This window comes from Schistocerca nitens, chromosome 4, assembly GCF_023898315.1.
Source record: "Schistocerca nitens isolate TAMUIC-IGC-003100 chromosome 4, iqSchNite1.1, whole genome shotgun sequence".
NCBI lineage: Eukaryota > Metazoa > Arthropoda > Insecta > Orthoptera > Acrididae > Schistocerca > Schistocerca nitens.
Window position 1 is genome coordinate 234,572,150 of NC_064617.1, and position 13,508 is coordinate 234,585,657.

At 38.2% G+C, this 13,508-nt stretch overlaps 1 protein-coding gene across 2 annotated transcripts in view; it reads left to right on the forward strand.

Annotated features, from left to right (window-relative positions):
• Positions 1-7,754: 7,754 nt before the first annotated feature.
• Positions 7,755-13,508, forward strand: part of LOC126252102 (E3 ubiquitin-protein ligase Ubr3) — a 304,811-nt gene continuing 299,057 nt past the window's right edge. For both annotated transcript variants that reach the window (XM_049952962.1, XM_049952963.1), the window contains exons 1-2: positions 7,755-8,322; positions 9,958-10,171. In XM_049952962.1, coding sequence (XP_049808919.1) covers positions 8,097-8,322; positions 9,958-10,171 — 440 coding nt within the window. In that variant the 5' untranslated portion in view covers positions 7,755-8,096. The remainder of the gene's footprint in view (positions 8,323-9,957; positions 10,172-13,508) is intronic.

A 13,508-nucleotide genomic window follows, 5' to 3' on the forward strand; every position in this document is an offset into this window, starting at 1 on the left:
GTAAAGTTATCAGATGACCAATACACACATAGATAATGTTGTGGGTAGAGCAAACCAAAGACTGCGATTTATTGGCAGAACAGTTAGAAGGTGCAACAGGTCTACTAAAGAGACTGCTTACACCACGCTTGTCTGCCCCTATCCTGGAGTATTGCTGTGCATTGTGGGATCCGCATCAGGTGGGACTGACATATGACATCGAAAAAGTTCAAACAAGGGCAGCACGTTTTGTATTATCGCGAAATGGAGAAGATAATGCCACAGACATGATTCGTGAAATGGAGTGGCAATCATTAAAACAAAGGCCTTTTTCGTTGCGATGGGTTCTTCTCATGAAATTTCAATCACCAGTTTTCTCCTACGATTGCGAAAACATCCTGTTGGCATCCACCTACATAGGGAGAAATGATCATCACGATAAAATAAGAGAAATCGGGGCTCGCACAGAAAAATGTAAGTGCTCGTTTCTCCCACGTGCTGTTCGAGAGTGGATCGGTAGAGAGATAGCCTGAAGGTGGTTCATTGAATCCTCTCCCAGGCACTTTTTGTGAGTAGCAGAGTAATCAAGTAGATGTAGATGTAGATTATGCATTCCGACGGACTTGGACAATTCCAGGACAATGCCTCATCCCACACGTCCAGAACTACTACAGAGTGGCTCCAAGAACACTCTTCTAAGTTTAAGCACTTCCAATGACCAGCAACCTCCCCATACATGAATATTATTGAGTATATCTGGGATGCTTTCCTATGTGCTGTTCAGAAGAGACCTTCAGCCCCTAGTAATCTTGCGGATTTATGGACAGCTCTGCAGGATGTATGGAGTCAACTCCCTCCAGCACTACTTCAGACATTAGTCGAATCCATGCCACGTCATGTTGCTACACTTCTGTGTGCTCGCGGGGGCCGTACATGATTAGACAGGTGTACTACTTTCTTTGACTCTTCAGTGTATTATTATTATTATTATTTATGAATTCTCCCAATAACGGAAGACATTAAGCAAATGACATTAAGCAAATGACAATCAACTTTTTTTCTGGTTCTTCTTGTTGCTCCAATAGATCTTCATTCTTTTTGAGAAGGCTTGCTTTCGCTCTTCTGACCACTTCGGTCTGTACTGTTTTTGTTTTGGTTGCTCTGGTAAAACTTTCCACTTCTCTACTTTGTGCTTAAAAGTATCTCTGTCTGAAATATCGGTTGCTGTTATATCCGCGTTGGTGAGGTCTTTTCTAACTTCGATCATCCAAGGTGTTGAAGCTTTAAGTGAGGTTACGTAATTTATTAGCTTTCTGGTCAAACGGTTTTCTGGTAATCTGCTAAGATGACCAAAGAATTTCAGTCGCCTTTTCTTAAAATCAATTTCTATGTTTGAAAACTTTTCTGTTGTTTTGATTGTTTGCAGTCTGTAGCCATCTTTAGTCTGTCTCAACAGTAAGTATAGTGCACACATCTGAAGTTGTTTAATTTTAAATGGGGTTGCATGGTGCAGGTCAAGGAAGTGTTGCAATGGAGATGAGTAACGCAGAGGAATCGTGTCTTGTAACAAGTGTGTGCCCTCACTGTGGATAGTTAGCTCTCTTTTCTGGTAAGGAGTTATGGGTAGCTCTTGTGAAGCACCACGGATTCCTTCGTCATTCCTTTTAATGCACAGTCACTCATACACAAACACACAAACTAAAGATCATTCCTCTTTCATCATTTTAATAATGAAAGTGTTTCACTCTACAGTTAGGTGCTAAAGTTGGTGATAATGAGGTGGAGGGGGGCAACAGAGGGCGGGTGGAGGGAGTTACTTGCTAACGCCTGAATACACTCAGAGGTAATGGTCAAGAAAAGTTGGCAACCACTGCGCTAAAGCAAAAAATGCAACAAGTAATTTACGAGGGCTACGGTCGCAGGTTCGAATCTTGCTTCGGGCATGGGCGTGTGTGATGTCCTTAAGTTAGTTGAAGTAGTTCTAAGTTCTAGGGGACTGATGACCTTAGAAGTTAAGTCCCATAGTGCTTAGAGCCATTTGAAACAATTTACGAGGAAAGACTGGGAAATAGGACACTGTCTCTGCTTTGAAGAGATCTCCGTACATCAATCAACTTGACTCTTGACTCTCATGCTAGAGAGCACGTTATGGACACTATGACTCTTCAAACTACGCCGGCCGCAGTGGCGAGCGGTTCTGGGCGCTACAGTCTGGAACCGCGCGACCGCTACGCTTGCAGTTTCGAATCCTGCCTCGGGCATGGATGTGTGTGATGTCCTTAGGTTAGTTAGGTTTAAGTAGTTCTAAGTTCTAGGGGACTGATGACCTCAGAAGTTAATTCCCACAGTGCTCGGAGCCATTTTTTTCTTCAAACCTACATCTCAGATACTGTGCAATGATCTCATGCGAAATCGAAATAATGGAAATTAGTCCTGGCTGACAGACTTCTTGCTATCCTACAGCAACGACGATACATAGGAGTGACAGATAACAATGACCACTGCCAGTGCATTCCTGGTGCTGCCCGCAGCCACAAACGGCCAGTCACCTGAGATTGCAAGAGTGACGTCACCAGCACTCCGTGCGTGGGCAGTGACCTTCGACCAGCTGCGACAACCACACTCACATCTGACAACACAACACTCACACAGGCGAGCTGATGAAACCATGTCTGCTTTGATCTCGCACTTGGTTTGGCGACAGAGCATACAACTACTCCACACTGTAGAGTTGCCCAAATGCAAATACGCGATCTGCAATAGGTGCTTCAGTTTGCTGCAGTCACTTAAGTCGCCTATGGCTAAAACACATGGGCCAAACTAGTTTGGACACAATTCTGAGTGACAGTGGTAGGCTGTATGTGATAGACAACTCAATAAATCAGTACTTCCTGATCGACTCCATCTCATAAGCGACCTGTCATACAACTATAAGCCATAAGGAATACTCATATAAAACTTATCAGAACTGTCACACACACCGTGAACCTCAAAATGCATGAGAAATTTTCATGGCAGTTTCAGGTCGCAGATGTTTGAGAACGGATCTTGGGCACAGCAAGAAAGAGTAGTGACCCAGAAACTATCAAAAATTATAAAAACTACTGTGTTATATTAAGAAAAGTTATTAAAAAATCCAGGAGTATGTGTATCATGTCTGAAATCAGCAACTCTGATAATAAAATTAAAACAATTTGGAATATTATTAAAAGAGAAACAGGTCAACCAAGAGCAGAGGAAGACAGTATTACCATCAAATTGAATGAAAACTTTACGAACAAGAAGTCAGAAGTTGAAAATATTTTTAATAATCATTTTCTAAATGTTGTGGATATAGTAGGATCCAGGTGTTCATTAGAAGATGCTAGGCTGTTAATGGAAGAGGCCATACCTATGCAATTTGATACAATTGAAATCTCACACACTTCTCCCTCTGAAATTAGGAAAATAATAAACTTGCTTAAAAGCAAAAACTCACATGGAATTGATGGCATTTCCAGCAAAATACTAAAAGCTTGTTCTCAACAGATAAGTAAGATTCTCAGCCATCTGTGTAATAGCTCTCTGGAACAGGGCATTTTCCCTGATAGACTGAAATATGCTATTGTTATACCTTTGCATAAAAAGGGGGATAGATCTGATGTCAACAATTACTGTCCAATCTCCCTTCTAACAGCTTTATCCAAAATTTTTGAGAAAGTAATGTATTATAGAGTAGCTTCACATATCTGTAAAAATGAAGTACTAACAAAATGTCAGTTTGGTTTCCAGAAAGGTTTTTCAACAGAAAATGCCATATATGCTTTCACCAGTCAAATTTTGAATGATCTGAATAACCGAACACCACCCATTGGGATTTTTTGTGATCTCTCAAAGGCTTTTGATTGTGTAAATCATGAAATTCTGCTAGACAAGCTCAAGTATTGTGGCATGAGTGGGACAGTGCACAAATGGTTTAATTCGTACCTAACTGGAAGAGTGCAGAAAGTTGAAATAAGTAGTTCTCGTAACATGCAAAGATCAGCACATTCCTCAAACTGGGGAACTATCAAGAATGGGGTTCCACAAGGGTCAGTCTTGGGTCCTTTGTTGTTCTTATTATATATTAATGACTTGCCATTCTATATTCATGAAGAGGCAAAGTTAGTTCTCTTTGCTTATGATACAAGTATAGTAATCACATCTGACAAACAAGAATTATCTGATGAAATTGTCAATACTGTCTTTCAGAAAATTACTAAGTGGTTCCTTGTAAACGGACTCTCACTGAATTTTGATAAGACACAGTACATACAGTTCCGTACAGTGAATGGTATGACGCCATTAATAAATATAGACCTTAATCAGAAGCATATAGCTAAGGTAGAATATTGCAAATTTTTAGGTGTGTCCATTGATGAGAGATTAAATTGGAAGAAACACATTGGTGATCTGCTGAAACGTTTGAGTTCAGCTACTTATGCAATAAGGGTCATTGCAAATTTTGGTGATAAACATCTTAGTAAATTAGCTTACTACGCCTATTTTCACTCATTGCTTTCATATGGCATCATATTTTGGGGTAATTCATCACTGAGGAATAAAGTATTTATTGCACAAAAGCGTGTAATCAGAATAATAGCTGGAGTCCACCCAAGATCATCCTGCAGACATTTATTTAAGGATCTAGGGATATTCACAGTAGCTTCTCAGTATATATACTCTCTTATGAAATTTGTTATTAACAACCAAACCCAATTCAAAAGTAATAGCAGTGTGCATAACTACAATACTAGGAGAAAGGATGATCTTCACTATTCAAGATTAAATCTAACTTTGGCACAGAAAGGGGTGAATTATACTGGCACTAAAGTCTTTGGTCACTTACCAAATAGTATCAAAAGTCTGACAGATAACCAACAAGTATTTAAGAAGAAATTAAAAGAATTTCTGAATGACAACTCCTTCTACTCCACAGAGGAATTTTTAGATATAAATTAAGAAAAAAATATTAAAAAAAATAAAAAAAATAAAAATAAAAAATAAAAAAACAAAAAAACACAATAAAATAAAGTTGTTATATTAACTTAAGTATGTTGTTAAATTAACCTAATTATGTCATGTATTGGAAAATTCGACTCGTTCCACATCATTACGAAATATCGTATTCATGATCCATGGAACTAGTATTAATCTAATCTAATCTAATCTAATCTAATCTAATATAATCTCCGTGGACCTGAGACAAGGCATCCTCAAGCAAACCAACAGTGGAGAGTCAGTACCTGCTACCACCGGCTGTCCTCCACTACACCAACAGGCTGTTGCGAAGAAGACTATTCCAAGAATGTCTCCCAAATTCTCTACACATGACACCTGTCGATCAGGAAGTACTCGTTTATCGAGCCGAGCGAACAGTGATAAAAGCCTGCCGCAGTGTGCTTCCACCTGGTGGCACTGACGGAAATTTCTAGTTGAGTGGCAAAGGCTAGCTGACCATATCGTGAATTGTAACCGTTGTTTACCAAATCCGTTGGTATTTAGCCGAAGGGCAATTATGTCACACGAGCTGCGCATGCGCAAAAGCTCTTTAAAATATGCACAACTTAAAGGTGTGCTCGCAACCCTGTTGCCAAGTTTCTCGTAGTCAAAGAGGAGCAGTAGCACCGGAGATTTAAGTTCCCTATCTTTCAAATTGCAAGCATCTATGTTATGTTTAACAGCATTCAAAGGAAAAGAACCAATAAATCCGCAAGGCATCGAAAGCTTGGTTATTCACGCGCTAATGTGCTCTTACAAAGCAGCCGCCACTGATTGGGACGGTTACTGTTCAAGTTGTATATTAATACAGGGCAGACAACATTAATAGCTACCTCAAACATTTTTGCTGTCGATGCAGTTAACTACAACGAGGTACTATCTGGAAAAAGCTGCAAAAATATTCAATCAGATTTTACAGGACTTCAAACTGTTGCAAAATTGGCAGCTTGCTTTAAATATTCAGAAAAATTGGTATCCTATGACGATAACGAACTCAAAACAATACGTGGGTGTAAAAATGTGTGGGAATATAAAATGGAATAATCACATAGGTTCCACCACAGGTAAAACAGGTGGCAAACCTCGGTTCATTGGGAAGATCCAGTCAATCTACAAAAGAGATTGTGTGCAAAACTCTCGTCCAACCCACTCTAGTATGTTTCTCAAGTATGTTGGACCCGTAAAAATAGGACTACGGGGGATATTGAAATATTTAAAGAAGGGCATCATGAATTATTGTCAGAGGTCTGCCTGACCCATGGGAGTGTGTCATGGTAATGCTGGATAACGCGAACTAGCAGATACTTGAAGACAGGTATAGTTATCTTCCAAAAGCCTATTTACTAAAGCTGCGAGAACCAGTATTACTCAAGAAAATTAAGAATTACTACAGCCGCCAGCTATCTCTCTCGTAGGAAGCACGAAGTCAAGATTAGACCAACTACAACATGCGCACAAGAATTTCAGCTGTCGGTCTTGCAACGCTCCATATGTAAATGGAATAGGAAGAAATCCTAACGTGTGATACAACTGAAAACCTCTCCCATGCACTTTGCAGCGGTTTGCAGAGCATGGGTGCAAATGGCGTGAAGCTAACATTCATCTGAAAAAATCAGATGCAGTCTTTTTTAGAAACGTATTGGGAATAACAAAATGCAGTTTGAGTGAGTAGGCTGTAGTAGTACACTATAACGCATCCGAATGTGAAATTTTATGTCAAAATATTAATAACTCTCATTTTTGTAGCCAACCATCTACCATATCGTTCAATGTAACAGGCTAACGGGGAATGTAATAAGACAAGACATCAGTTCCACGTGACAGTTTTTGGCAACATGCACGTGTAAATCTGTATTGTGTGTCACGTATAAAATGCGAGTAGTGACATGAGACTGTAATACAACTCTTTCATGTATCGAGAAATTATTCTATATTGCGTGTATTTGTTTGCGGTTCATGAATATTTTTATGATGACATGTTCCACAGCATCTAACAATATATTATTTAAAAATAAAAAAAATCAGGTCAAATTGAATGAGTCACAAGCCAGTCAAAGAATACACATTCATTAATGACAGTACAGACACGTCGTTTTGGAATTAATGAGAATGCTTGCTACACTAAAGCGCCGATACCACTGACTATAATTAGCTCCAAAGGTAAATATGACAGGTAGGGGTGTGATATTTTCTAACAAAGTAGTCCAGAAGCAACTATATGCCCACAATATTTCCGAATTACTTAACAAGCGGTTGTTGATTTTCTAAAAATTTCACTTCTACAGTGCAGTAACTGCCTTATTCTTTACTTTAGGCTAATGTTCTTATGAACAGGCTGTGTGTACGTGAAAAGATACGTCATGATAATGTTCGAGCTCTAGTTAACTGTGGGTTCTCCAATAAGTAACTTAATCGGATTGTTCTCATATCGGTTCATGCCGGGTAGTTTAGCTGTGATAATCGACTTAACCAGTCGTGCTCGCAGAACAACAAGAAAGGCCGTACTTCGCACTTTCTACTGAACTGTTGTCTATACGCCAAAGATACTACTTTTGTTGTTTTGTCTAACTAGGGAAACGTTTTGAGTTGATATCTTTGGGTTGCCACGAATCACAGACACTATAGTCTGTGACATGTTTCTGTTTTGATTGGAATTTAGAGGGCGCTTTCGCAGCTGTAGACAGTTGACTTTCATTTGTCTTGTCCGTATCGTACGTACTGCCATCTAGTATGATTGAAGTTCATTTGTCCTTGATAGTTAGGATTGTTGATGGGAAATGGTGCAATATTTTTAAGAATCTGTTTTTATCATCCATCCCATAATGCTCTATCGTTCACAACAAATATTTTTTTGACCTTATATCGAATTGATCGTCGCGGCTTAACCTTCAAAATTGCTTAGTCTACTGATGTCAAGGCTTAATTTGTTGCTGATGCCATCGACCGTTTAGTCTGTTTCTTTTATTCCCAATATATTTTCATGGTGTATCATTGCCTATACGTCGCTTTGACAGATCGTTCTACTACAATAAGTCGTATGGGTTGGGCGTTAATGGAATTACTTGTTTGGCGAAAGAAGTTTTACGATTAGTTCAAGAATGGCATCCAATAGTAATGCTGCCCATGTGTTAATGAAAAAGGGTAAACGAGGTGCAGCAGCGTACGTCCATGCAGATTGTTCGAATTCTTCATCTCCGCAGCATCTGAGTGAACTATTGGATATAATATTAAATCCTGGAAAACCCATAGAAGAATGGGAGACTATAGACTGGATCAAGTGGTTGATGGCTGGAGGAAAGACGCCTGATGAATTCGCAAGTATAGGTAAGCCCTGCCAGTGTACTAAATGACTATTAACTGTGCTTACATGCTTAATAAAGAAAACCCAATTTTGTCGTAAAAATGCTGTCTCGTTCTGGATGAAAATGTACTTGACATGACGTGTGTTTACATATCAGCTGTGAGACGTACTATGCATCACACACTTATTCACGAAGTATGCGCGTAAAACTAGCTTTTGGGTAATAGCTGATTAATAAAATTGTGAAAATAATTTCACTTTAGTGAAAGCTGCCAGGATAATTGCTTACATTTAATCATCTTTTGCGCAGACATGTGTACCGAGATGAAAATAAAAAGAAATAAAACTTTATTTGCAATTTGATGTGTTCAAAGAAGTGTTAAGTTTAGAGTATTATTAATCAGAAATACCGAATGAAAAAAATTATACATCTGTATCTGTTTGATGGAAGTTGTCGTCTGTTCGTTATGTAATATGATTTTGGCACATCATAACATTATTTCTTGTTGATTACAACTAATCACTTACCCTATGCACTATTTGTTACGTTAGAGATATTGCTTTAAACTCGCTGACGCATTCAAGTCACCAAAAGTTCAATCGGTATAATTCTTTTATATAATTATTTAATAACCACGATTTTTCCTTCTCGCATATATAAGTAGCAAATACAGTGTATTTCGTGAAATTGTTGCGTGTGAAGCAAGTTTCCTTCTTTGTAAGAACTTGCAGCCTAGTTTGTGGTTGGCCAGAAAAAATGTAGTTGTTCATAAGATTGAGAAATTCAGAGAGTTGTGTCGTAGGGCCTCTGTAAAATGTGGGACTGTGTGGGTGATTAGATGACTTTTTCTTGAGTAGTGCCAATATCATATAGGCTATTTAATATTACGCCTAAGTCTGTTTTACATATATCTGATTAATTTCCTATATTGATATAGAATGTGTCCAGATGATGATTTGTTTATGAACTTGACTGGTAATATTTCTAAGTATATGTATTCAGATTTTGTAATTTTAAAGCTCCACAGAAATGTACGTTTTTCAGTTGTTCAGTTAAATTGGTGACCTCATTGAGCCTTTAATAACCACTACATATAAGGTGTCAGCAGATAAATAATTGAAATGAATCACATGGTGGCCCAATTTGCATTTTTCTCAATTTATGTACTTAATAAGCAGCAAAATGCTCCTCAGGTGTTTTTCTAATTGTAATACACTTTTTCTGAATTTACTTTGCAGTTTTCATCATTTATAATGAAAAGTGCATTAATTAATGAATTAAATAGGGCTTTGGACTACACTACAGAACAATCTATTACCACAAGCTTTAATTTATTCAGTTATTGGTGTTGACAATTTGCTACAAATTATCATCTTCCAATAAAGATTTTGATGAGATGTGGTCAGTTTCACACTGTAACCTGCCCTGTGTTAGTTGTGTTTTTAACTTCTACCTCACTTCTAGAAAGTTAGCAACAATTAGCAAATTATCTGGTTTCACACATTTATGGGTTCTTGCATGCCTATATGGAAGAGATGATTTTTGTCCCAAACTGGTGATAGGCTATCCCCTTTGTATGTAACTTTCTTTTTTTTTTTTAATAAGTAGTTAAACATGTAGTCATATGTATTAAAATTTATGTTGGAACATCTTCTAGTTCGTAGGTATGACAATGCAACAACATGCGGATTAGTGTGGACTGCCAACTTTGTGGCATATCGCTGTCGCACATGTGGCATTTCTCCTTGTATGTCACTTTGTGCTGAGTGCTTCCAAAAGGGGAACCATGTGGGACACGACTTCAATATGTTTCGTAGTCAAGCAGGAGGTGCTTGTGATTGTGGGGACACATCTGTCATGAAGGAAATGGGGTAAGTGTAATAATTGTTGATTAAGTTTCTGTTCCCAGATTTTTAACTTTATTAAGTTTGGTTTATTATTTAGTAATAGGTGGTTATATCATTGCAAAAGACTAAAAAAAGACATGTGATGCGTATCTTCAATTACTGTATAAAGTTTGTAAGCAGTGGAAAAAGAAATATTGTTTTTGGCATTGTCACTGTAATGGAATATGAAGCATTACTTTCTTTAATTGGCAAAGGTTGCTAATGTGAAACCTTGGATTTTGTCCATATGAATCATTTACTGATTAAAGTTAAGACTGCATAAGATGGAGAGAACAACAAAAACTGAGGAAGAGGGTCATATGCGAGCTGTTTAATTGGCAGCTGTAAATAAGTGTTAGAGTTAGATTTTAAAGAGTGGATGGAAAGCTACCAGCAATCAAAAGTAATGACACTGGCTGATGATGTAGTTGGCAGCCACTACTAACCCCCTCAGCAGCAAACTTTGTGGCGCAGATGTGCATCTGATACAATACTTATGAAAATACAAAATTTAGTTTTCTGTTATCAGAAGGCACACATGGAGGAAGATGTACTGTGAGATATTAATCATAGAATTGAGGGAAATGTTATGACTTTGCTGAAGGCCTATGTTACTATAAATGTAATGAAAACATGGCTAATATGAAAAGTAGCGAGCAGCTAGATCAGACTCTAGGGTTGATGACTATTGATGTTAAAGGCTGGCACCAAGCAAAACCCAGATTGCATCCCATAATTTTGTAGCTTTGTTTGGAATGTTCATGTGGACATCAGATGCCTAATCCATTGTAGAAGATGCAGTGGTAACTCTTATGCCCACACCTCTATCATCCAAAAGAAGGCACACTGATTCCCACTCAAAAACATTTACACCTATGGTGTCAATCTGAATCTTTCATAGCACAATCTTTTTGCAGCTAGAGATTACAGCAGCCACTGTCATTGGCATTTCAGCACCAATTCTAATGTAGATGTTTGCTTGTATCTCAGTTTAATACGGATAATTAGCATGGAACTTCTTCACAATTATCAGTTAGAAGTGATTCTGCCATTATGCAGTAATGGGTGTTGTTTTTGGAATTGTATCACACATCACATTGGCTTAAGATATTTCACAACCACAAGGTATATCTGCAAGTCCACATTGATTGTATATCTTATTGGGATAACGGAAGTATCCGATTCCACCCCTCTGCTTTGACCAATGACGTCACCGATATGGCAGAAACGACCATTCACAACAACTCCCATACCACTCCTACGACGTCATCATGTAAACATGACAACAAACACCAAAATAGATTGAAAAACCACCAAACAGATATTCCTCCAAAAATATAATTAAACTAATGGGACAAGCAGGGGAAATTGGGGGTTTTTGGGTGGGGACAAACTAAATATAAACACACGCCACTACACCAAATGACAAAAAAACACTAAAATAACAAGACCCCACAACCTTCCCAAATTCCACCACACAAAATTCACTGGAATCGGTCACTTCCCTTGACGTATATAGGTCAACAGAAACAACCAATACCACACTATAAATCTCAGAACGTTCACCACCACCACCACACTTAATCCTACCACAAAAGAACAGCACCTTGAAAATCAAAATTGGAATTGAACACTTCCCTTGACCTGTTATCCTTAAGACATCTCCACATATATCCGTCCCTGGTCCAAGACGCCGGAACTTTGGTAATTCTCATTTCTTCACGACACACTGGACACTTCACGACTTCAGCCAACAGGCTGAATCGTTGAAGAAATTTTATTAGAGACAATGCACTGTCCCCCATCATTGCTGACAGCCTGAAACTTTTGAGCTTGTCAGTCATATCCATACCTACCAAAGACATAAACGAAGCAATTTACCAAAATTCACACACGACAAACAGAAAAAAAACTACAATAATGTCTACATAACAAAACCAAAATCGTTAACTCACTGAATAATATTGTACTGAAAGCACAGTCACCACCAATACCACACACGTACAATGCTACTACACAAATGAACCCCATACGCCACATAACACGCTACCCGTAAACACACCACCAGAGAGAACTGCCAACCGCAACAATACGCCACCTATAAACACGCCACACGTGCAGACTAAACCAAAAACGTCACCTAAAACCAACACACACACTCTCTCTCTCTCTCTCTCTCTCTCTCTCTCTCTCTCTCTCTCTCTCTCTCTCTCTCTCTCTCTCTCTCTACCAGAGGGCACCACCGATCACATCAAAACGACACCTACAAACACGCCACTCTCACGAACTAAACTCCGCGCTGTCGTGACGTCACACACCACAACAGCCTTATGTCGCGTGTCAAAGCTGGCGGGTGGAATTGGACTTGTCCGTTGACCCATATTATTTCAGTTGCATTAGAAAAAGTGTATTTGAGCATACCATTCTATAACTCCCATATGAACTGCAAATCTTTTTTGTATCCTCATATTGATTTTGTGCCCCTCTGCTTGTCATTTTCATTTGCTCTAAGTACAAGTCATTAAACAGTATCATTTTCAGCTTGCTGATCATACAGTGTGTTTCTTTATTATAACTAATTTTCATCTGTACTCTCCTTGTTCTATTGAGTTTCTGAAATTGTTTTTTTTTTGGGAGAAGAATATATACCTGTGACCTAAGCAAATAAAAAAAAAATGCTTGGCTAAATAGTCACCACTGTGGGGTTTGTAGCTCTCCACAAATTCTCTGTCCTTCCTTATATATAAAACTGTTGCAGTTCATGTTTGTTAAACCAAATATTCGGCATCAGTTATCCACCTTTTTATATTTTAATTTTCCCGTCTACAGGTAATCTAATTAAGGAAGGGCTCTTACAGTATATCTGGTAAAATGGTGTAACCTTAATTAATTTATTAATCATTCCTGGCCTTCCCACACATGTATTGTTGTCTAATTGAAACAACTGTTACAGGTTTTTTTTACATTGATTTGATTGTTTATGAGCTTTTGGCAGATATTTGGTCAAAATCTTTCACAGAATCTGTAATTACTGTTGAAATGATAACTCGTGTATTTCATAACCTCATTTCATGTTGGCACCAATTTCTAAAATCTGCACTGTTAATTTCTTAGTCAGGATGATTGCATATTGCAAAAGGTTTGCAAAATTTTTAATACAAATCATTGCAAGGCATCAAAAAACACTGTGGGGTTTGTAGCTCTCCACAAATTCTCTGTCCTTCCTTAAATATAAAACTGTTGCAGTTCATGTTTGTTAAACCAAGTATTAGGCATCAGTTATCCATCTCTGTAATATATTTGTTAGTTTCACTTTCCCCCA